This window comes from Eschrichtius robustus, chromosome 6 (genome assembly GCF_028021215.1).
Source record: "Eschrichtius robustus isolate mEscRob2 chromosome 6, mEscRob2.pri, whole genome shotgun sequence".
NCBI lineage: Eukaryota > Metazoa > Chordata > Mammalia > Artiodactyla > Eschrichtiidae > Eschrichtius > Eschrichtius robustus.
This window is the reverse complement of record NC_090829.1, coordinates 52,688,594-52,714,361: the sequence shown is the minus strand read 5'-3', so window position 1 is coordinate 52,714,361 and position 25,768 is coordinate 52,688,594. Positions and strand designations below refer to the sequence as shown.

The window sequence follows — 25,768 nt, the reverse complement described above, 5'->3', positions numbered from 1 at the left end:
TTGTGTCTGCATCTGCAGATTTCAAAAGCAAAGAAACTTTCTGCACTCTTGAGATGGAGATGCAGAAATCACATTTCACCTTGTTTATAGAAACGAGCCATCCTTTTAAAAAGAGGCAAACACCAACTAAAGAAGCACCTAATACTGCAATCTGCTTTTAAAGTGCCTTGAAGTTACGCTATTAATTCTAAGAACCCTTGAGCCTTTGTTGTACTTTTCTAGATAGAGTAAGGAAGTGTTCTATCTAGAACTGTGTCTGTTAAAGCCATCTATGTATTGACATTCCCCTGCTTCTGTAACATGCTTCCCACTGACTGTCAGAGTGATGATTGCTGTCGTAGGATTGTTTTGAGAGTTAAGCCCTGTGCTTCAATGTTCAGCAGCCTGACTCTCAATTCTGGTCCCTCCATTTGCTGTGTTGGGCAAGTCTGTAATTTCTTGAAGCTCCAGTTTGGTCATCCGTAAGGTGGGCATAATAATGTGTCCTGCTCTACATTGTTGTTGAATGAGAAAGATAATCCTGATAATGTGTATGGCACAGAAGAAGTGTCACATAAATGTTAGCCCTCAATAATATTTAGTGGTTACCAGATCCTGTCACCAAAGACTAAATCATGTTTAATATATTTTTGTTCTGTGCTTGTGTTTAAAAGATACTTTGTAATATTTTCTTTTAATTATCAGCATACATGTTAACTCTCTGTTTGACAGCCGTATGCTATTTACTTAACCAAAATGTGCCAAATAGCTTACTGCAGTGTTTTCCAAACTGTGCTTTGAAAAATTGGGATTCTGTGGAGGGGTTCGAGGTGGCTATTGTGTGTGGGGTACAGAATGGGGTACAGTGATGAGAGTTAGTGGTCAGTGATCCAGGCTTCAAATGGAACAGCTCTACCTTTACCGACTTTAAATATTGGGCTTCTCAGTAAATTTTAGTTTGAACAAAGGGTTCTGCAGCTAAGAATCAGGGCGGGGAAGTCAGAGAGGGTGGATAAAAATACTCATGGTTTACTGTGTCTATTATTTTTTAAAGAAATACTACAGATAGCAAAGACTGTATTTGAAACACTGCCATTTGAGTTCTGATTCTAGATTAAAAATGGGCATTTAAATCATAATTCAAGGATATTTGGAATTTCATCTTTTTCCCTTTCTGGCAGCGTTAAATAGGGAGGGCTCATTAAACCCTCTGTTCACCATCTTTCATTTGAGAAGTCTATTGTAATAAACCAAAGCATTATTACTCAGAATGAAAATGAATGAAGTAAATCTGGCCTCCAAGACCCCATGGCTGACATCTGTCCCTGTCAGAAAAGTAATCCAAAGTCAAGCAAGCCTAAAGCAGAGTGCAGTGGTTAGGCCCACGGTCTCTGGAGTCAGACTGCCCAGGTGTGAATCCTGCTTTGTCCACTTATATGCGCGTTTCCAGACAAGTCACTTCCCATCTATGTACCACAACCTCCCGGTTATTTGTAAAATGAGGACAATAGCACCAATTATGTGAATGTATCGTGAGGATTTAAAGAGAATCCACACAAAACAAACATGATTACCAAAGGGGAAAGGGAAGGAAGGGAGGGATAAATTAGGAGCATGGGATTAACAGATATAAACTATTATACATAAAATAGATAAGCAACAAAGATTTACTGTATAACACAGGGAACTATTTTCAGTATCTTGTAATAACCTATGATGGAAAATAATTTGGAAAAAAAAAAAAAAAAAATATATATATATATATATATATATATATATATATAATTGAACCACTTTTTGTACACCTGAAACACAATATTGTAAATCAACTATATGTCGATAAAAAAAATTTTAATAGAATGCACACAAAATGTTTAGAACAAGGGAAGGTAGGAAATAAGTACTAAGTAAACATTAGCTCTTCTAGTCATTAAGAACAGAGTTTGTTTTAGAACCATTTTCTTGACACATGAGTTATTTCCAAGTCTAATTACAGAAGTTAGTACATTTATCATTTTAAATTTCCTTCAACTATAGGAGGGATAGCAACTAAATTAATTAGCCTTATATTTTAATTCTTACTTGGTAATTTTCCTCTTTCCTTTCATATATCATTATTTTCTTAAACTGTGAACAGAAAAATTGAATTCTCTTGAAAGGTGTCACACAGAAAAATATTAAGCCTGCAACCTGGTCCTGAATTTTGTATTATTCTGAATATGGGGACAGAGGACCACATAACCTAGTCATATTCTATTGCTATACTTTGTGTATGTTTATATTTTAAGAAAAATATGAAGGATAAAGTATGATTTTGATATATCATGTATTTGACCTTTTGATGCACATACTTTTACTTTGTATCTTTAATTTTTTCTGAGTATAATTCTTGAAATCTGGGGGGAAAATACCCTGAAAACAATAAAATGATAAAGTCTTTAGTTCTTTTTCTGTCATATTTCAGACCTTCAAGGACTCCACGTGTTGCCTCAGACAGTTGACTGGTCATCTTTTCCTCCTCAACAGTATCTCTTGACTCTTGGGTTCAAAAACAAAGAAGATGGGAAGTTTTTGGAAAAAGTATCAAATAGGAAGTTACCAACATTTACAGGTAAGTCACCTGGACTTGTTATCTTTCAATACTGTTTTAAGTTAGGAATTGTACGTTATTCATTAAGCTTTATTCATCACAAGCCTAGCATACAGTAGGGCCTGGGCACCAAAATGTTTGTTGGGTCATACTTAACTCCTTCCGATCTTCTTTGTGGGTTAGTTAACAACACCTGGAATTCTGGTTCCCGCAGGAGTGCCCACCTCCCTCACTCTAACCATCTCACCGTAACCATACCACCACCTATGCCTGATCACGGGGCACTTAAAGATTACAAGCTTTTGTCATCATCCATCAGCAAACACAGAAGAAAATCGTGCAACAAAACTATCGTATGAAATCAAACGTATAGCCAATGACCACCTTAAATCACTTGGATTATCTGCCATTGTATTAATACCTGTTCTACTCTTTTCTTATGTAATTAACCAAGATCTCAGATCTCCTGAAGAGTATTATAGTTAAACGGTGCTCAGTAATTCTAGTTGAAACTTTCAAAAATCAAGTAAACATTCACGTGGAGTTGAAGTCTCATACTTAAGGGCTGATTCATGACCAGGTTGAATTTATCCCTTCAGCTCTACCCACATAATTAAGGATTTGTGTTTTGTCTGGCACTCTGTCCTCTGAGGCTTATCTCAGCTTCGAGCTACATTCAAAGTCAGTGCAATCTGCACACTTGAATAATACCTGGGAGGAACAAGACAAGAATCAGACACATTTATGATGACATTTTTTTCACAACTCAGGAAAAGCATATTCTGCAGAGAGAGGTGAATTTTTATAGGCTGTCCCATAGATCTCTCAATCAAGAAACACAACAAAAGGAATAAATGGTAGTCTCTAAAGGGCAATGTCTCCTCATAGATCTTTCATTGTTATACTTCTGGTCTTTGAGATGGGACTCGTTTCTATACTAAAGATTTCATATCTATTAATATTGAGATATCTGTTTATAGCTTGCTAAGGAAAGCATTTTGAAATGAAAGTCTGGGAAAAAAAAGTATAAAAGTTTATTGTTACAATTTTTAGAACATAAAACTCCCTTCGGCCTGCTGACAAGAGAAGACACAGTGAGACACATGGAGACAATGGGGAAGCGAGTCTTGCCAATACTGGATTTTATTAGAAGCACCCAATCGAATGTAGGTATATAAGTCTTTTATATTTTTTCAACATATAAATATCAGACAATTCTAGAAGTATGGAAAGTTTATGGTGTAAATACTGCAAGTGTTGGAGGATTTTAGAAACTTTCACAGTAAATCTTATTTGCAAAACCCAGCAAAGTTTAGCTAATGATTTTATTCCTTTTATACTTTAAAATATATTAATCATAAAGCTACACTTTGCAATTTCCAGCATTTCTCAGGCTAGAGCCTTTTCTTTGTGGCTTCCTGATATCTAATTGAAGGTTGAATTGAATCTCTTGCTTCAAATCAGTAACAAAAGTTTAGTGAACACAGTGCTTTCCCTATTTCATACATTTGGCTATTGCATATAACCATTTTGTTGCCTACACAAGAATTCAGAACATTAAAAGCTAGCTCCTCCACATCAACTGATACATTGGATGCTACTCTAAACATTGGCAATTGATCTTTTTTGTTGTTGTTAACATCTTTACTGGAGTATAATTGCTTTATAATGTTGTGTTAGTTTCTGTTGTATAAAAAAGTGAACCAGCTATATGCATACATATATCCCCATATCCCATCCCTCTTGCGTCTCCCTCCCACCCTTCCTATCCCAACCCTCTAGGTGGTCACAAAGCACCAAGCTGATCTCCCTGTTGCTATGCAGCTGCTCCCCACTAGCTATCTATTTTACATTTGGAAGTGTGTATATGTCCATGCCACTCTCTCACTTCGTCCCAGCTTACCCTTCCCCCTCCCCATGTTCTCAAGTCCATTCTCTACATCTGCATCTTTATTCCTGCCCTGCCCCTAGGTTCATCAGAACTTTTTTTTTTTTAGATTCCATATATATGTGTTAGCATAGGGTATTTGTTTTTCTCTTTCTGACGTACTTCCCTCTGCATGACAGACTCTAGATCCATCCACCTCACTACAAATAACTCAATTTCATTTCTTTTTATGGCTGAGTAATATTCCATTGTATATATGTGCCACATCTTCTTTATCCATTCATCTGTCGATGGACGCTTACGTTGCTTCCATGTCCTGGCTACTGTAAATAGTGCTGCAATGAACACTGTGGTACATGACTCTTTGAATGATGGTTTTCTCAGGGTATATGCCCAGTAGTGGGATGGCTGGGTCATATGGTAGTTCTATTTTTAGTTTTTTAAGGAACCTCCATACTGTTCTCCATAGTGGCTGTATCAATTTACATTCCCACCAGCAGTGCAAGAGGGTTCCCTTTTCTCCACACCCTCTCCAGCATTTATTGTTTGTAGATTTTTTGATGATGGCCATTCTGACAGGTGTGAGGTGATACCTCATTGTAGTTTTGATTTGCATTTCTCTAATAATTAGTGATGTTGAGCATTCTTTCATGTGTTTATTGGCAATCTGTATATCTTCTTTGGAGAAATATCTACTTAGGTCTTCTGCCCATTTTTGGATTGGGTTGTTTGTTTTTTTGCTATTGAGCTCATGAGCTGCTTGTATATTTTGGAGATTAATCCTTTGTCAGTTGCTTCATTTGCCAATATTTTCTCCCATTCTGAGGGTTGTCTTTTGTCTTGTTTATGGTTTCCTTTGCTGTGCAAAAGCTTTTAAGTTTCATTAGGTCCCATTTTTTTATTTTTGTTTTTATTTTCATTACTCTAGGAGGTGGGTCTAAAAGGAACTTGCTGTGATTTATGTCATAGAGTGTTCTGCCTGTGTCTTCCTCTAAGAGTTTTATAGTGTCTGGCCTTACATTTAGGTCTTTAATCCATTTTGAGTTTATTTATGTGTATGGTGTTAGGAAGTGTTCCAATTTCATTCTTTTACATGTAGCTGTCCAGTTTTCCCAGCACCACTTATTGAAGAGGCTGTCTTTTCTGCATTGTACATTCTTGCCTCCTTTATCAAATATAAGGTGACCATATGTGCGTGGGTTTATCTCTGGGCTTTCTATTCTATTCCAATGATCTATATTTCTGTTTTTGTGCCAGTATCATACTGTCTTGATTACTGTAGCTTTGTAGTATAGTCTGAAGTCAGGGAGCCTGATTCCTCCAGCTCCGTTTTTCTTTCTCAAGATTGCTTTGGCTATTCGGGGTCTTTTGTGTTTCCATACAAATAGTGAAAATTTTTGTTCTAGTTCCGTGAAAAATGCCATTGGTAGTTTGATAGGGATTGCATTGAACCTGTAGATTGCTTTGGGTAGTATAGTCATTTTCACAATATTGATTCTTCCAATCCAAGAACATGGTATATCTCTCTCCATCTGTTTGTATCATCTTTAATTTCTTTCATCAGTGTCTTAATAGTATTCTGCATACAGATCTTCTGTCTCCTGAGGTTGGTTTATTCCTAGGTATTTTATTCTTTTTGTTGCAATGGTAAATGGGAGTGTTTCCTTAATTTCTCTTTCAGATTTTTCATCATTAGTGTATAGGAATGCAAGAGATTTCTGCGCATTAATTTTGTATCCTGCTACTCTACCAAATTCATTGATTAGCTCTAGTTGTTTTCTGGTAGCATCTTTAGGATCCTCTATGTATAGTATCACGTCATCTGCAAATAGTGACAGTTTTACTTCTTCTTTTCCGATCCGGATTCCTTTTATTTCTTTTTCTTCTCTGATTGCTGTGGCTGAAACTTCCAAAACTATGTTGAATAACAGTGGTGAGAGTGGACAACCTTGTCATGTTCCTGATCTTAGAGGAAATGGTTTCAGTTCTTCACCATTGTAAACGATGGTGGCTGTGGGTTTGTCATATATGGCTTTTATTATGTTGAGGTAGGTTCCCTCTATGCCTACTTTCTGAAGAGTTTTTATCATAAATGGGTGTTGAATTTTGTCAAAAGCTTTCTCTGCATCTATTGAGATGATCATATGGTTTTTCTGCTTCAGTTCGTTAATATGGTTTATCACATTGACTGATTTGTGTATATTGAAGAATCCTTGCATTCCTGGGATAAACCCCACTTGATCATGCTGTATGAGCCTTTTAACGTGCTGTTGGATTCCGTTTGCTAGTATTTTGTTGAGGATTTTTGCATCTATGTTCATCAGTGATATTGGCCTGTAGTTGTCTTTTTTTGTGACATTTTTTTCTGGTTTTGGTATCAGGGTGGCCTCGTAGAATGAGTTTGGGAGTGTTCCTCCCTCTGCTATATTTTGGAAGAGTTTGAGAAGGATAGGTGTTAGCTCTTCTCTAAATGTTTGACAGAATTCGCCTGTGAAGCCATCTGGTCCTGGGCTTTTGTTTGTTGGAAGATTTTTAATCACAGTCTCAAATTCAGTGCGTGTGCTTGGTCTGTTTATATTTTCTATTTCTTCCTGGTTCAGTCTCAGAAGGTTGTGCTTTTCTAAGAATTTGTCCATTTCTTCCAGGTTGTCCATTTTATTGGCATATAGTTGCTTGTAGTATTCTGTCATGATCCTTTGTATTTCTGCAGTGTCAGTTGTTACTTCTACTTATTCATTTCTAATTCTATTGATTTGAGTCTTCTCCCTTTTTTTCTTGATGAGTCTGGCTAATGGTTTATCAATTTCGTTTATCTTCTCAAAGAACCAGCTTTTAGTTTTATTGATCTTTGCTATTGTCTTTTTCATTTCTTTTTCATTTATTACTGATCTGATCTTTATGATTTCTTTCCTTCTGCTAACTTTGGGGTTTTTTTGTTCTTCTTTCTCCAACTGCTTTAGGTGTAAGGTTAGGTTGTTTATTTGAGATGTTTCTTGTTTCTTGAGGTAGGATTGTATTGCTATAAACTTCCCTCTTAGAACTGCTTTTGCTGCATCCCATAGGTTTTGGGTCGTCGTGTTTTCATTGTCATTTGTTTCTAGGTATTTTTGATTTCCTCACTGATTTCTTCAGTGATCTCTTGGTTATTTAGTAGTGTATTGTTTAGCCTCCATGTGTTTGTATTTTTTACAGTTTTTCCTGTAATTGATATCTAGTCTCATAGTGCTGTGGTCGGAAAAGATACTTGATGTGATTTCAATTTTCTTAAATTTACCAAGGCTTGATTTGTGACCCAAGATATGTTCTATCCTGGAGAATGTTCCATGAGCAGTTGAAAGTGTATTCTGTTGTTTTTGGATGGAATGTCCAATAAATATCAATTAAGTCCATCTTGTTAAATGTGTCATTTAAAGCTTGTGTTTCCTTATTTATTTTCATTTTGGATGATCTGTCCATTGGTGAAAGTGGGGTGTTGAAGTCTCCTACTATGATTGTGTTACTGTCGATTTCCCCTTTTATGGCTGTTAGCATTTGCCTTATGTATTGAGGTGCTCCTATGTTGGGTGCATAAATATTTACAATTGTTATATATTCTTCTTGGATTGATCCCTTGATCATTATGTAGTATCTTTCTTTGCCTCTTGTAATAGTCTTTATTTTAAAGTCTATTTTGTCTGATATGAGAATTGCTACTCCAGCTTTCTTTTGACTTCCATGTGCATGGAATATCTTTTTCCATCCCCTCACTTTCAGTCTGTATGCGTCCCTAGGTCTGAAGTGGGTCTCTTGTAGACAGCATGTGTACGGGTCTTGTTTTTGTATCCATTCAGCCAGTCTATGTCTTTTGGCTGGAGCATTTAATCCATTTACATTTAAGGTAATTACAGATATGTATGTTCCTATGACCATTTTCTTAATTGTTTTGGTTTGTTATTGTAGGTCTTTTCCTTCTCCTGTGTTTCCTGCCTAGAGTAGTTCCTTTAGCATTTGTTGTAAAGCTGGTTTGGTGGTGCTGAATTTTCTTAGCTTTTGCTTGTCTGTAAAGGTTTTAATTTCTCCACTGAATGTGAATGAGATCCTTGCTGGGTAGAGTAATCTTGGTTGTAGGTTTTTCCCTTTCATCACTTTAAATATGTCCTGCCACTCCCTTCTGGCTTGCAGAGTTTCTGTTAACCTTATGGGGATTTCCTTGTATGGTATTTGTTGCTTTTCCCTTGCTGCTTTTAATACTTTTTTTTGTATTTAATTTTTGATAGTTTGATTAATATGTGTCTCGGCATGTTTCTCTTTGGGTTTATCCTGTATGGGACTCTCTGTGCGTCCTGGACTTGATTGACTATTTCCTTTCCCATGTTAGGGAAGTTTTCGATTATAACCTCTTCAAATATTTTCTCAGATGCTTTCTCTTTCTCTTCTTCTTCTGGGACCCCTATAATTTGAATGTTGGTGCGTTCAATGTTGTCCCAGAGGTCTCTGAGACTGTCCTCAATTCTTTTCATTCTTTTTTCTTTATTCTGCTCCCTGACAGTTATTTCCACCATTTTATCTTCCAGGTCACTTAACCGTTCTTCTGCCTCAGTTATTCTGTTATTGATTCCTTCTAGAGTATCTTTAATTTCAGTTTTTGTATTGTTCATCACTGTTTGTTTGCTCTTTAGTTCTTCTAGATCCTTGTTAAATGTTTCTTGTATTTTCTCCATTGTGTTTCTGAGATTTTGGATCATCTTTACTATCATTACTCTGAATTCTTCTTCAGGTAGGTTGCCTATTGCGTCTTCATTTATTTGGTCTTGTAGGTTTTTACCTTGCTCCTTCGTCTGTGACATATTTTTTGTCGTTTCTATTTTTTTTTTTTTTTTTGATGGGTGGGGCTGTATTCCATCTTACTGGTTGTTTGGCCTGTGGGGTCCAGCACTGGAGTTTGCAGGCAGTTGGATAGAGCCGGGTCTTGGTGCTGAGATGAGGACCTCTGGGAGTCCTCACTCCAACTGATATTCCCTGCGGTCTGAGGTTCTCTGTTAGTCCAGCAATTTGGACTCAGAGCTCCCACCACAGGAGCTCGGCCCCAGCCTCCGGCTTGGGAACCAAGATCCTGCAAGCCAGTCGCTGGGGGTTCCTCCCATCCCCTTAGGTGTCTGTGGTCCCCCACCAGTGCCTGGTAGGTGCCCTAACTGTATGTAGACACGAATTCTGCGTCGTCCTAGTCTGCCATCTTGACTCTGACCTCCACCTGGCAATTGATCTTTATATACCCTTAAGGTAAATTATCTAATCCCTTTCTCCGACCCAGGGAAAATATGCCCTTTCTACTTTCAGTCTTTAAAAAAGCCCAAAATAAGATCTGAATTATGCTGTGCTATTTTACAAAATTTAAGCTATTGTACTGAAAGTACATAAAGTACATAAAGGGAACTCCTCATTAATGGGCTCTAAAGGCTGCAGATTTCCCCTTTTAAAATATTTTCCAAAAGGCCTTTAAGCTGGAAATTTTAAAGAATTCTTTTTTTGTGGCTTTAGTATTACATCACTGATTTGATGTTCTTACCTTACAAGGGGAACCAAGGGGGTTATCACAAACAGCTACTTAACATCTGTTCAGCAGTTTACCCGCCACATCATCATCTGTTGCCACCTCAGATCTCCCAGTGTGTTGTGAATGCAGGTTAGGCCAATCTAGGCATCATGCACTTTTTAAATGCTTTTAACACATTTTCTTCTCATGTTTCAAAGGGCATTCTGGCCACTGAGAAATGTGTGTATGCATGTATCTTTATGTGTCCATAAAGGAGATTTGAAAACCATAATGAACAAGATTCTTAGCATGTAATGAATAACTCAGTCTTCTTTAGAATGAGTCAGCACCACCCACTTTGTTAACTGTGAGGGATTTCATCAACTTTCTTATGTTTGTGTCTATGGAAAACAGTTTTTGGAAGACTGTCTCAAAGAGCTTGAATGAAATTGAAGCAACTGAGCCCACAGTTACCCAGGGACCACAAGAATATCCAAATATTGGCCTCTAGGTTTCTCATTATATGCCCAACCACAGCTTCATAAAGCAGGACTGAATAAAATTGGCTGCAAAGGTAACCTAGCTTAACGAAGCAAGAAATGAGTTGGTGAGCAGAAATTATTCCTACATGGTACAATTAATTGTGACCCAAGAATCCCTCAACAGTGTTTTTAGGATCCCCTGAGGTGTGTTTTTTTTTTTTTTTTTTTTTTTTTGTCAGATGTCAAATGCCATCCACTTGAGTATTTAGGCATTGCATTGTCCTTATTAGCTGTGACCCTAGCTTGTGACACCTATAGATAAAGACTTTTGTCCAAGGCTGTGCTCTAGCTGTGTAACCCTAGGATGTCACTTAACCTCTGAGCTGTTTTTTTCTCATTTATAAAATAAGCTGTTATCTGCCATGCTCACCTCCCAGAGTTGTGAGACCAAAAGTATATAATCCACATTGAAGCACTTTGTAAAGTATTAAGAATTTTTAAAGTTTTAATTAATTGTATTGGTTTTCATTTGGTATGACAAAAGGACTGGTTTTATAGACCTTTCTTTTTCTTTATAAATGCTGTATACTTTGAAATTACATACTCTTCTAGAATGAAGACTGTGCAAGTGTCCTGTGGATTTTGAATTCTTTTCCTTAGATCACTGATGCACTCAGATCTCCTCACAAAGGCAGGATTAGAGGTGTCATCTCTAGCCATGGAGTAGACCTACTGCCCACAGTAGGGCTTGCCAGGGAACATGAATTTTCACCTCTTGCTATGAGGTGGTAGAAAGAGCTGGTGAAGGAGACAAAGACATTCCTGGTATAATGTTTCTATGTCTCAGAAAATAATTCTCCTTACACTCTGACACCAGTTTCCTTACCTTTATAGGTTCCTTTGTTAGGCACACGGCACATGGCCAGACAAGAATGATTCTGGCATTTTCAGAGTTATTGTCTAAAATATTCTCCCACCTTCCTATCTGGTGTCTTTTAATCTCACTGAACATCAACCCCATTCAACCAGTAGCTCTGCTCTAATGGTATTTTTTCTTCTCTGGATCTTTGTACTAATTATTTCACGTGCTACTGAATGCTGCTGTGCTTTTCCATTCATTAACTTTAGTGGCTGCTGTCAGTTTACACCTTACGTACTGTGCTTCCTGGGGTGTTAAAGAGTTAAAATAATAAAATCTCTTGCCAGGCATGAAGCTTCCTTCACAGGCTGACTTGCCAAAAAATGACCTAACTAACCAGGTTTTGCATACCTTGTTAATTTTACTTTTAATTTCCTCCAAGTAAAGCACAAAAATTGTTTATATATGCACATTGGAAATGAACAATAATATGTGTTTCCTACCCCTTGTCTTTGCAATTAATGTTTCTATATGTTACATCAAACAGAAATACATTCCCAATACTTGGGCTCTGCTTTTCAGCAGTATTATACTGTGCCACTTATTTTCCAAACATTCATCCATACCTGCTATTAAATCTAGACAATTGTCTAGCTGAAGCTTTCATTTGAACTTGCTATTTACCTAACCTTCATTGTACCTGTGTGAGGTTTTATCTTCAGTCTTGGCCACTTTATTACACTCTCTCCAGCAGCTAAGGAGCTCTTTGATCACTTCTGAAGTCTCATTGAGAGGGCTACTTCCCTTTAGATTTAGCCCTTGCTAGCATTAGATGTGAGCTAATTCCTTCATTTTTCATTATTTCCTTGATTTTCTTAAAGCAACAGCATTAAAGCATTCCTGATGGCAGTTATTAATTTTTATTTCTTTTTCACTTTATCTCTCAAAAGCCCCAATCTTGTATAGGTAAAATATTAATCTGTAGTTTCCTGATGACCAAAACGGCATTTGGTTTTGGGGGGGGGGGGGACAATTAGCAGTCAACTGTATCCTTTCCCTAGTGTCCTATTCATAAGGAGCACTTCCTGTTTTGCTATGCATCCAACAATCAAGCTAACAAAGCACCACTGCCTTCCACTATTTTTATTGTCCTGATGTTTGGGAAAATTACACTGATAGATTATGTTTCCAAGCAGGCCGCCGTTGTTTCTGCACTTTGGAGTTGAGTCACTACACCACTTTCTTACAACCAGCCCCACTGTTTATTTTAAAGAAGGACAAAGAAAGTAATTTTTCCTCAGAAAGAAAACTGTTTCTCCTGCAACTTGCTTTCCTCTATTTGACAGTATCCATTGTTTAGCTACATGTTTAAACTCAGTGGGTAGGCTGGCTATTTCTTCAATTCAGAGAAGGGATCTCAAATCCACAATTTGCAGTCATTGCTCCTATAGGTTTATAGGTTTTCAGATAAATGATTAATTGGAAAGAACAAATTAGCAGGGATAAAGAGACATTAGTCAAATGGCAGAGATAGATGTTCGGAAGAAATACAGCAAATACAATGCAACAGTGCTCAACCTTTCTTTATTACCAAGATTCTAGGAAAGCGCCAAATTCTAGAGGTTGGTGTCAATCAAGATATGTGTATGACATTTCAGAAATGACTGCCTTCTAAATTCAAGTTAAAATTTTGATGCTCTTTAGTAATGCTAGTTTCTAATAACTTTTCTCCTTAGAAGAGAATATTTTAAGAAGGAAGAGTCACGTCTGCCTTCTCTAATTTCTGGGGAAAAATCTGTTCTATAAGTATGCACAAACTAAAATAGTCCTTGTGAAGATACTAAGCTTTTAGGTAGTAGTTTATTCTCCAACTTCTGTTGGAGATATTTGAATACTTGAATTTTTGTATAGCTAAAATTCATATTTCTAGGGCCACATATCAAGACACTGTGATTCACTGAGTAAGGTCCAGGACTCTTCCTAGTTAACCAACAAGCCTAGTAATTCTGGTGCAGGTGGTCAAAGAGGAAACCTCCACTCCCCGACCACGTAAAAGGATGCCGGGCATCTAGGCTTCCACTTCTGAGCACCAAGATTCAGAATGCCATCACCAAACTAAATCCTCCTGTGACTTCCCATTTCTCATCACCCTCCAAACATGACAGGAACCCTTAGATGCCCCCTTATGTCAGAAGTACTTTTTCGTAAACAGAAATGTGAGAATTTTATGATAAACTTTGTCTCACCTATCAAGCAGTACAATTTGTATTAAACCTTTTAGAGAAGGTAACATGTCCTCGCTATGGCTGGCAGTAGCAAACACAGAGGTAGACCACCTTAATTATAAGTGTGCCCCATTTTAAGAAAGCCCAAAATACCAGTAGATTCATGGGGCTTGGTGTTCCGTACAACTGCACAACAGTCTATTTCAAGATGGACCATGTCAGTTGCTGGAATGGTCCTAGGACCCAGAATAAATCACTAAAATGCCACAAGGAGAGGAGCCAGAGTCCATGGCCATCCAATGAGAACTAAAGATAAAAGCAGAGCTGGAGGTTTAATGTAAGCCACTGGGCTAGACAGAAATCCACTTGCATAACATTTTTCAGGATTCAACTTGCATAAGAAATCTTCCTTTGTATAAACAAGACAGCGGGCAACTCTTAACTCTTATGATGCCTTGGTGACATAGATAAAGTCACCCCCGCTAAATGGACACAGCTCTGTGGGATCCCCACTGGGAGAGTGGAGCTCAGGTTCAATTTCAGTCCTTCTTTTCCCCTCATCCCAGATTCCTTAGGCAGGGCCACCTGCAAATCCTTCTCAACAGTCCTGCCAAGCGTTCCCTTTTATATATCAATACATTCATCTGTTTGAAGGAAGGGTACAGACAGTTCTCTAAAATAATAGAAGAAAACATTTATTTGCACTAGATACCATTACTTCAGAGGAGCTAAATATGTTATTACAACGAGACCTGATTTCAATCCCCGGGGAGAGGTTATTTCTGTGGTTTTGTTCTAAAACATTTCCTTCTACTGGGAGACTAGGGGAGTTTTCGTGCGTGCTCAGGTGTGATGGAGAAGTTGCAATATGCCAGTCTCCTCAGCCAGCTGCAGAGAGTAAAGGAGCAGTCCCAGGTGATCAATCAAGCAATGGCCGAGCTAGCAACCATTCCCTATCTACAGGACATCAGTCAACAGGAGGCGGAATTGGTAAGCATTTGTTTTTCTTTGTTTAAGGCTTTCACAAGCCCTGAGCCAATAAAAGAGTGATATGGTCTGAAAAAGAATGTGACAATAAATGCAGTCCGAGGGCAAACTCCCCAACCCTCATGAAGCATTCTAATGAAGAAACTGGAAAATGTAGAAATATGTGTGTGTGTGTGTATGTGTGTGTTTTATTTGCCCACCCTGACTAGCTTCCTTTATTTTTTTTTAATAGCAAGACCTTTGTGATGTATGAAAATATGGAAGAGGGCTGGTTATTCATATTTTGAGTCAGGCTTTTTTGTTTCAAGTAAAGTGAAATTTTAATACATTGTTTCTTAACTCCAAGATATGTTAATACAGGATTCTCTTCAATGGAAAAGTAAGAGGAAAAAACAGTAATTGCTGGATAGAAAACTGACCCTACAAAATCATCCATAGAATTTTCTTATTTACTTCTAATGTCACATATATGTTGGCAGTGCCAACATTCGCACGCATACCTAACATTTAGTTAAGAGAGCTGTCTTGAGGGGGAAATGTAGTCAAATGGTGGGGTGTTTTTTTTTTTTAACTGAACTGACCAGTTAACTCAGAAAACACAGAGGCTGTCAAAAACTAGTCCAAGAAATATCTTATAGAACAAATCTCCAAACAGGTGTGTATATTATAACCATAATTTACATTAGAAACAATAGCACCTCGTTTGAAAAACAATTAGTAATCAGTGTGCTGGCCATTCAAGGAAAGGTAAAGTTCATTCCATATAAAGCTCCTAATGTGTTGCTGGGAAGGGCTCTTTGAGCTCTAATTGAATGTAGCGAAAACTAATTATAGACCTGAATTGAATTCACATAGCAAGGATGAGAATAACCCGAACTCATCACCTGTAATTTTCAGATAACTAAAGGAACCCTCCCTCTTTGAGCTTTTAAAGTTGTTACAAATTAATCAAGAAATGAACTGCCAACATTTATAATGTTCACCTGAACCTGTAAAAGTATATTAAATAAATATTGATATTCAAAGTAAGCATATAAAACTGAGTAGCCAAACAATAAAACTCCACATACTAAACATTAAAACTATGAGGAAAAAAAAGTCTATTAGTCAAGAATTTACTAAGTCAAAACTGGCAATAATACTTTCTAAACCTGTATAGTTATGTGCACAGAACACCTTCTAAAAGGCTAAGTGTTTATCCTACCATTCATAAGGCATTCAGGAGTGCAGTAAGTGTGGAGCTTTCAAAGTGCATAATATAGCCAATTTTAGATGATTAATGCTCCTCTGAGATAAAAGAAAGCGAAGAAAATGTTAATTTAAGAAGCTGGCACAATGTTGATCCTGTCTTCCTGAAAAGCACATTCAAGATTTAAGTGAAAAATACAAGGGAGTTTTCTGCACTTAGGTCTTCTTAACCACACATCTGCAGCCTTCTTTTTTCTGGAAATACTTATATTTCTAAATATACACAAAGAGCACAAAACTAGCATTATTAACATCGCTAACTAATGTGTTAGTGCAACATTCCACTACCTGAAACCTTGGAAAACAGGATTTCATGGGATATTTTCATAATTTATATACCTACTAGAAAAAAAAGTAAATGTATAGGGATATATATGTGCAAGCCAAATATTTAAAAATCATGTATCTTGCAAGGGTTCATCACCTTAAGTAATAGATTTTACTTTCCAGCTTCCAAGCATAGGTTAACCTAGATACAAATCCTCGAAATACCTTTTATCATGCTATATAAACAGTGACTACTCAGTAGAAGAGTTTTGAATGACTCGACCCTCTACCCTCCTGCTTAAGCTCTGCAACATCTAAAGAACAGAAAGATTATCTAAGGGTTCGTAATGTTTGACGCCATGGTGAACTGAACTGGTATATGTTCTTTTTCAGAGAACTTTCTTTTTTAGCTTTGAATATCACCTGGCTTCATGTGGCCTCATTACTTTGCAGCCACATATAAAGTGTGTGTATAGGATTATTTTAAATTGGAATATGGCAGTTCGGGGCAAAGGGTGGAATGTTTTAAACTTGCCTTTGAAATGGAACCTAAAAAAGTAATCCTGGTTATTTTGAAATTTTAAAAAAGGAAAGAATAGTAAAAGAACTAAAATGAGCTAGATCCTTTAAGAGGCAATAAAACAACACAATTTTAGTATGGTCCTCTGGTGAGCTTTTGCATGATGCCTAGAATTATGATACATTAGCCTCAGGAGAAAATACTAAGATGTGTTCATGTACTACATGCCATTTCCTGAGAGAATTAACCACCACCTTCATTCTTTACAACCCAGATCCATTTTTACAAAACATCAGCACTTACTACATTAAAACCTATATGTTTTCTACAGATTTTCAAGAATCTTTCCATTGTTTCAGTATTTTATATCTGCAATAATACTTGGTAATGACTGAAGCAGAGATTAGGTGGCAGCGTTCATTGTTGGAAAGTTGAGTAATAAAATCATCAGCGTACAAATGATTTTTTAATTAGGTTTTAATCTGTGTATTTAGAGAAGTTATTTCTGTGTGACTTCCACACTGATAATTTTTATCTTGGTGCCACAGCTGCAGTCACTAATGGCAGATGCTATGGACACCCTTGAAGGAAGAAGAAACGATAAAGAACGTGTGTGGAATACAATTCAAAAGGTAAAACTTTCAGCTGAAGGAAAAAGACATATTATTCTCAAAGAAAATGTCCATCTTGGGTCAAATCTGTTTAAAAGATAAAAAGAAAAGGAAATTCCTTGGGTTGTTTTATTGGTTGTTTTCTTTTTAAAATAAATGCAGCTCTCTCCCTGGAAGTGTAGCCAAAATCAAATATGGATTTATTTAATCTGTTTCCTAAGGTCTGCTGCTTTTCTGACTGTGGTCATATGCTTTTATGGGTCTCTTATCACGCTCATTTTCATATTCTATTTTCGTTATCTGCTCCTTCATTATTGGTTATTATAGATATTTTTAAAGCCCTTTCATCAATCTTTTAGTTCGCTCCCCAACCCTTTCTCCCATAATTGTCACTTGAGGAATAATGGCTACATTTCAGGGAACTACAAGTGAACTAGCACATTGATGTTTGGGGTGAAGGAGTAACATACGGGTTGTTAGAAGTAGAACATCCCTTCTCATTGGTTACCTGAGTTATGCAAAACAAGCACTGAGATGCACCTGGCCCCAGCTACTCGGGAGACTCGTGTGATACCACGGGCCCCTCTGGCCATGCAGGAAGGAGTAAAGTCCAGCTGGGTCTCCAGTCCAGCTAAAGGTGATAAATTCTGATCACTCTACTCCCCACTCAGTCTCCTCCAATCACGGTAAGAACCCACAAAGGGAGAACTGGTGTCAGGAGATGTGAGAAGAGCAAACTAAAGAAGCCTTCAGTTTAAGAGGTAAAGTCAGCCATGAGGGATTCCAATGCATCTGCAGAAATGTGTGTCTTCTGTAATGAATTCAGAGGCCCTATGATAAATGCATAGAACAGAAATCAACTGAACTCAGCAAATATTTGTTGGATATCTACTGTGCCTGAAAGAACACTGTATGTTAAGGATATTGTGCTGGACAAGACGGACACAGCCCCTGCCTATATGGGCCTAACCATCTAGGAAAGAAGACAGTTATTAAACAGCTACTTATAAGTTTACTATTATATTTTAAAAGTGGATGTTCAATGATCTGTGGGAACAAAGAGAGGAATATAATCTGGTCTGAGAGATCAGAAAATCCATCTCTGAGAAAGTGATATTTATAAAACATTTAAAGGATAGTAGTAGTTATCAGATGAAAAGGGAGATTTCTACACAGAGGAATAAGTTTGTACCAAGAATGCTAAGAAAGCATGGCAAATTCAAAAACTGACAAAGGAATGAGGAACCTATTTCAAAATGAAGTGCATAGGCAGAAGAAGTCAAATCACAGAAGGTCTTAAAAATTACGTTAAGGATTTTTTAAGGATTTGGTCTTAAAAACTATGTTTCGGGAAGTATTAATATTTATCTGATAAATATTTTTGAGACATCGCTAGGGCTGTAGTGGGAAAACAGATTGGGGCTACAGAAATTTGGGGAGGTCAGTTATAAGGAGGTGACTTGATGTACAGTGGTGGGCACAGAGATGGAGAGAAGCAGACAGATGTAAGAAATATTCAGGAAGCAAATCTACAGGCCTTATTCTCTGATTGCATATGGGAGTTTAGAAAAAAGAAAAGGTTAGAATGATGCCCAGACATTGGGCTTGAGCCACTAGGCGGGGAATAGGAAGAGGTTCGCTGGTGCAAAGGAAGGAAGGAAATACTTCAACGAAGCAGCTTTTGGCTGAGAACATAAACTCTTTCAGAGTCCACAGAGACCACACCAGGTATTTGAAAGGGAATTTAATAAACAGAATGGTTAACTGGGTATGAAATAGGTAACTGAAAAGGAAAACAATAATTCATCACCAAGGAAGCAATTAAAGGAAACAGCTACCACCCCCTAGGGCTGGAGAATCAAAGAGAAGAGGTTGCAATTACTAAAACTTAGAAACTTCGAGCAGGGACTTGGCTGGGCCAAAACTCAGATCTCCTACTAGGAGGTGCTATTTAGCTGGTGCTAGTGTCCCTGAACTTGGAGGAGGGGTCGTGAAGGGCTGAGACTTAGACTTCTGAGGAATGGGCACTAACTCACTGGTGCTGATGGGGAGTGAAAGAAGGCAGTTTTAATGGGGGTAATCTGGCAACTTTTGGAAAAACTAGATTCCACTGCTACTACAGAAAAGAATGTATGTTTCTGGAGCAAAGAAACTTTGCTGAATAGACGCTCACGGGAATTCCAAGCAGACAGGAAGTCCGCAGCAAATAACCAGGAAGCAGCAAGTCCCTCCTTTCTCCTTGGGTTTTACAGTGTCCCTCTATCGACCCCTATTGATGGAGACAAAGAGCTGGCAAAACAGAAATGGGGTTTCCAGAGTTCCAGTCCCAGCATCAAAGAGCTAATTACAGAAGGGTGGGTTTGGAGTTAAGAGACAATAGGCTAATAACTAGCCCGAAAGTGCACTGAACTTAGGGTGCCGGCAAGATATCCAAGGTGAAGTACAGGAGTCTGGAGTTCTGAATAGAAAATTGAATAGAGATAGAGTTTTCTAAGTCATTGGCAAATTGGTGGTAACTGAAATCATTTGAGTGGATGACACGGCAGAGAAAGAGCGTATAATAAGAAGAGAGGCTTGAGGAGCGCATTTCAAATTTAGCAGGAGACTAAGAAGGAATGGCTGGACGAACTGGAGCTAGAGGTAAACGAAATCCAACGCTCATGAGAGTCAAGCAATATAATTAAATATTTCTGCTGACTATAGAAATAATTGTTTAGCACAGCGGGTAGCAAACTACAGTTCACAGGTCAAAACCAACCAACCACTTATTTTTGTAAATAGAGTTTACTGCACACAGCCATGCCATTCACTTAAGTATCATCTATGTCACCTTGGCCAAGTTGAGTAGTTGCCACAAAGACCATGTCCACAAAGCCTAAAATATTTACTATCTGACCCTACACAAAAAGTCTGCTGTACCCTTATACCCTGGTTTAAAGCATTATCCCTCCCAGAAATATGTGCATTTGTACAGTAAATATTTATATTTGCAAATCCAAGAGATAACAGAATAGTCCAATTATGAAATTCCAAGGACTGGCCAAACAGGTGGAAGAGTGATTGACATTCGTCTATACCTGTCTGCATCTTGTAGACAACCACCAGTTTCACCTCACCCTACACTAGTGTTCTGATGCCCACATTCATAGGAGCATTTAGCCCGCAGCTTCCCGCTTTGCCCTTATTGCAGTTATCTATTGCTGTGTTAAAAATCATCCCAGGGCTTCCCTGGTGGCGCAGTGGTTGAGAATCTGCCTGCTAATGCAGGGGACACGGGTTCGAGCCCTGGTCTGGGAGGATCCCACATGCCGCGGAGCAGCTGGGCCCGTGAGCCACAACTACTGAGCCTGCGCGTCTGGAGCCTGTGCTCCGCAACAAGAGAGGCCGCGATAGTGAAGGGGCCCACGCACCACGATGAAGAGTGGCCCCCGCTTGCCGCAACTAGAGGAAGCCCTTGCACAGAAACGAAGACCCAACACAGCTAAAAATAAATATAAAAATAAATAAAAAAATAAAAGATTACTATTAAAAAAAAAAATCATCCCAAATATAATGGTTTAGAAGGACAACGTCATCTCTCACAGGTCTATGTGTTGACTAGACTTAGCTAGGTGGTTCTTGCTCAGTGTCTCTCATGCAGTTCAATCTCGTGGCTTCTGTGCCTGGGGCTGGAGGAGTCACCTGAAGGCTAAAATGGACTGGACTCAAGACGGCTCACACATGTGGTGACAGCTGATACTAGTCAGCTGAGACACTGACCGGAGTGCCTAAATGTGGCCTCTCCATGTGAATTAGGCTTTCAACAGCACAACAGCTGGGTTCCAAGAGGAAGTATCTCGAGAGAAATGAAGTATTTAAAAACCACCAGTCCTCTAAAAGGCTAGGCCCAGAACTGGCATAGCAACTGCCACCATATTCTATCGGTCAAAGCAGTCACAGGCCAGCCCAGAATCAGGGAATTGGAGAAACAGATTCCAATTCTCCAAGGAGGAGTGATATGTGCATTTGTGGAAAGAATGACATGATAGCATCCATCGTGGAGATAAGCTTTAGCAGTAGAGCCATGGATCAGGGTCCCGGGCTGGAAAACATACCTGCAAGCAAGCAGGAGTCAGGAGAATAGTCAAGTCAAGGCCTCTGAGACTGGAACACATCAGAGCCACTCAACCCAACCACTGGGTATCTAGAAAGACTCACTGGTGAGCAGTCAATCTTTCCAAATTAAAAGCCCTGGTAATGATCCTAGCTTTCTAAATGGAAGCTCCTGAGAGGTCTTTAGGAAGATGTGAATGGGAAGGAACGTGGTGCCAAATTTTTCCCAAGGGCTTTTAATTTGGTCAATGTGACTCTACAATGCATGATCATATCACTTTCAGACGATTCCGGTAGCAAGTAAGTAATTTCCTTTTACTGCTACAGAGTTAATTTGCGTGTGCAGGAAAAAAATAATAATTTTTTAAAAAGCTAATTGTACAAGCTACACTGTGTTCTGAGCCCACTAGAAGTTGATATCAGCATCACCACCTCTGAGATCTGTTATCTGTAATAGAAACAGCTGTTGTACCTAATGAAAACACTTGAAATTTTCATCTGAAGCAGAATTATAGCAGCACCTCCTAGTTCCACGGAGTTTAAGGGTCTGTCAGAATCCCCATTACCTAACACAATTTTCAGGGCTCCACTTTGTTACAGGTCTATAAAAAGACTGTCAAGATGAAGCCTGATTCATGAGTGCTGACCTCCTGTCTATATTTTGTTATCTTTGAGATTTCTCCAAGAACCCGGAAAGAGAAAGAATGAGACAATTGTGGGCTTTTTTCCTGGTTCACCAGAACTAAAATACTGTGTATTCTTTATAGAGTTTTAGGAAAGTGGCTCTTGTTTTTGTTTGGCTTTACAGAGTATTGGCTTTCCAGTAATTAATTCCAGAAAGATATATGTACGTTGGTTTAGCTGTGCAAATACAAAAATAAGCAGATTGTGTCAAAAAAAGGGTAAATTTTCTTGTGTTGGAAAGTCCCATGCCATGACAGGACTCTTTAAATAAGAGTATCACACTTTGCTTAGTTTTAGTCTGTAACAAAAATACCTGAGAAAACACACCCTTCTGAATATCCCACAGGTCCTGTTATCACACTGCTCATTCCTGCATTCAGTGATTGGGGCAGACACTGTCCTAGATGCTGGAGATACAGCAATGAAAAAGCAGTGCCCTCACGATGTTTGCATTCTGCTAGAGAAAAGTAGGCAATAAACTACCTAAAGAAATATGGAATATAAGTAATAAATGCCATGGCTGGAGAAAGCAGGAAAGGAAAATGGGAAGTACAAGATGACTGCAACTGCAATAGAATACTCAGGGCAGGATTCACCGAGGTGATAACTGAACAAATATCTGAAAGAAATGCAAACCATGCAAATATCTGGTGAGAAGCATTCCAAGTAAAGGAAACAGCAGACTCAAAACCCTGAGACTGGAGAGTGCCTGGCACGTACAAGGATCCGCAAGGAGGGCAAGGTGACTGGAGTAGAATGACATGAGTAATACGAGATGAAGTGAGAGAGCAGAGGAGGTAATGTTTTGTCAAACAGAAGAACAAAAAACACTCTAAGCTGCTGAGGTGAGAAGAGATGGAAGGGGGCAAGGGTGGAATCAGGAAGACGAGTTAGGAGGTTATTGCAATGTTACCGGAGAGTAATAACAATGGCTGGAACCCAAGGTTGCGTGGCTTGAACTTTGAACCTAGATAGTGGCAGTGGATATGAGAAGTGGTCTGATTCTGTCTTCTATCCATAAGAAGAACAAAGACTTATTTACAGGGAGGCTAGTACAGTAAAAAGCACCCTGAACTAGCGATTCAGAGACCTGGGTCTGTCACACATTAGCTCAGAAGCCACATCCTTTCTCTAGACCTCAGTTTTTTCATCTGTAAAATAAAAATATTGAGCTAGAAGATTCAAAATCCCCCCCCCAGCTCTGAATAAATGGGTCTTTTGAAAGCCAGATCATCAAAATGAAAGAAGAGTTAATGTTTACTGAGCTCTTAATATGGGTCAACACTCTCCTATTCACTTTACATACACCAACTCACTAACCCTCACATAAGGTAAAAGGTATAATTTATTAAACAGAGAAGTTTACCAGTTTTCCTAAAGTCACACAGCCAGTAAGTGGTAGAACCAGGACTTGATCTGGCCTTAGAGCCTAATCTCTTTCTTGATAGAAGCCCAAGCTTTGTGCAACCTGAAAAAGCCCAACTGACCACCATTGTTTTATATATGGCTGAGCGTTCAGGTGTAAAGCCAAATGGGGAATTATGATGGCCTCCAATCAAAGTAGAATCTGGCCATAAACTAGCCCAGTTTGTCTGTCTTCAATTCTCAAAATAAAGTTCTTTCAATCTGAGCCAAAGAAGTCACTAAGGAATTTTCGGTTTAGTCTACCTTTGTGATCCGCCCATATAGGATCCTCCTCCTCTGTACCTTAGTTTTCCATCTCTAACCAGAAAGAATACAGAGCCTCAATCTACAAAATCTTGACCATGAATTCAGCTCCCACTTGTGGGACCTTGGGCAAGTCACAGCCTACTGAGAGATACAGTGTGTTCATACCCTTACCACCTATAGAGCCTCTGATTTTGGGTTACTTAGCATTGAATCCTAAGGCCCATTATGAACTAAGCCTGAAGAGAAATAGAAAAAGGAATCTTTAGAAAAAGCAGTCTTTTAAAAAAAAAAGTGCCAACTGTTAAGTTGGAACATTCTTATTTCTTCTCACCAGAGACTCAGTTTAGAGAAACATTTAAGCAACACTGTCTACAACTCAGAAGACAAAGCTGCTGGCTCTTAATTTACAAAGTCTAAATTTCACACTGCAAAGATAAGAATTTAATCTGGTATGACATAAAATATTGTCTTATTCTGATCCACCTCTAGATCTCTGATTTGAGACTAAATAAAGAGAAATAAAACTTTGTTACTTTACAAGTAGTGAGAGAAATACTTCAGCATCTAATCATTATCCTATGAATTTTCATGAGAAGAAATGCCACCTTACAATTTCTGCAAATATTAAAATATAACACAGTACATCATAATCTTTAGTGAGTCCAATGAATGGAGTTTAAGGTAGATATCTTTAAACCATCCATATGAACTTATTCAAAATGATTTAGCTTTTGGAGTTCCTTTATCTCTTGAAATCTTAACTTATAAATCATACTCATCCTCACTGTCATACAGGAATGACATTCATTGATATAGTAATTTGGTCTTTTAAGATAAAAATGGGATAGAATTGTATGTCACTTAACAACTCTGTTCTGTGCAAGGCTGTTGACATAGGCAGAGCAAGAAGGGGAGAGTGCAAATTCAGAGATGGGCTGGGGCAGTTGGCTGAAGACGGAAGAACAAATTGGAACATTTTATTTACTTTCCACATCAGCATTCAAACCTGAGTCCTTCCAGGAGCTCCGCTGAGAGAGATTGCCCACGTGGCGCTATCATTCATCAGCCAGTCATCTGGGCTGACTAATAGGCGGGTGGGGGCTGCAGTTGTGTCTCTGACAGTGCCGCTGTCTTTTCAAAGATTCAGCAACCATACCACTCATTTGCAAAGCAGTTTGTCCAGCAATCAGGCTTTTCCTGTGTGTCTTGTTCTTTAAGGAGTCTCCACGGATTTAATGCAATTTGATTGTGAATCTTCTCAGCTTCTGGTTATGGGTTTCCTCGTTAGCATATCCCCAAATTCCTTTAGAGCGTGTGCTCCGAGCACTGCTAAGCAGTTCCGTCCATGGCATAATGCAGATCATCGTGCACAGAAACCAAAGTGCTCTTGTTGCTGACCAGGCCGAGGGGAAGGAGGCAGGCAAGCAAGGCCCAAGGGGCTGAAGAGGCCAGGTGCCGGGATAAATCACTGAGGTTCCGGGGACAAGTAAGTCTGTGCCAGTAGGCTTCTAAGCCGGCAATCGTAGTGGAGGAGCCACTGGCCAAAGCCCTGGCAGAACCTCCTGACTGTGGTCAGAGGCTGAGCCCTGGGGCTGTCAGACCTGGAGGGAGGCCCTCATCCTCACATGGGCAGCAAAGCCATATCTAGCCTGGCGAGTGGAGAAAGCCAAGAGCCTTGGTTTTGGCCATGTCCCCTGGCCACTGTGCAACACTCCAAACAGATGGTGAATTTCAATCACCATTTAAACCAAACAATATCTTTCTCCTCTGACTTAAAGCAAAAAATATGTGGTTAATTTGTTAAATATTTTCAACAGCTGCGTTTGCTAATCATTCACTTTCCACCTGTACTTGGCCTCTCCTCCAAAACTGGGAGTACCTCTTTTATATACTTTGTTGGCTGAAATTATTCTAAAACTTTGAAGATTTGGCAGGAAATTTCTGCAGCAGAAGCATTTCTGTGCAGGAGTTGGATCTAGCATGGCCCTCATCTAGGGAGCATGAATCCAGGAGCTGTGTCTTTTTACCAGGAGCTATCAAGGGGCAGACAAAACTAATCAGCCATTTATCAGGTGCTCATATACTTAATAAAATACTGTGATATCCAACAAATTATCAAACTCTGTTAGTCTGAAGTTTGCTTTTGAATAACT

General features: G+C 38.7%; 1 protein-coding gene across 1 annotated transcript in view; it reads left to right on the top strand.

Annotated features, from left to right (window-relative positions):
- SPATA16 (spermatogenesis associated 16) overlaps positions 1 to 25,768 on the top strand; it is a 228,246-nt gene that overhangs the window by 178,980 nt on the left and 23,498 nt on the right. The window contains exons 6-9 of the mRNA XM_068547418.1: positions 2,444 to 2,590; positions 3,623 to 3,735; positions 14,361 to 14,525; positions 17,106 to 17,189. Of these exons, the coding sequence (XP_068403519.1) occupies positions 2,444 to 2,590; positions 3,623 to 3,735; positions 14,361 to 14,525; positions 17,106 to 17,189 (509 nt within the window). The remainder of the gene's footprint in view (positions 1 to 2,443; positions 2,591 to 3,622; positions 3,736 to 14,360; positions 14,526 to 17,105; positions 17,190 to 25,768) is intronic.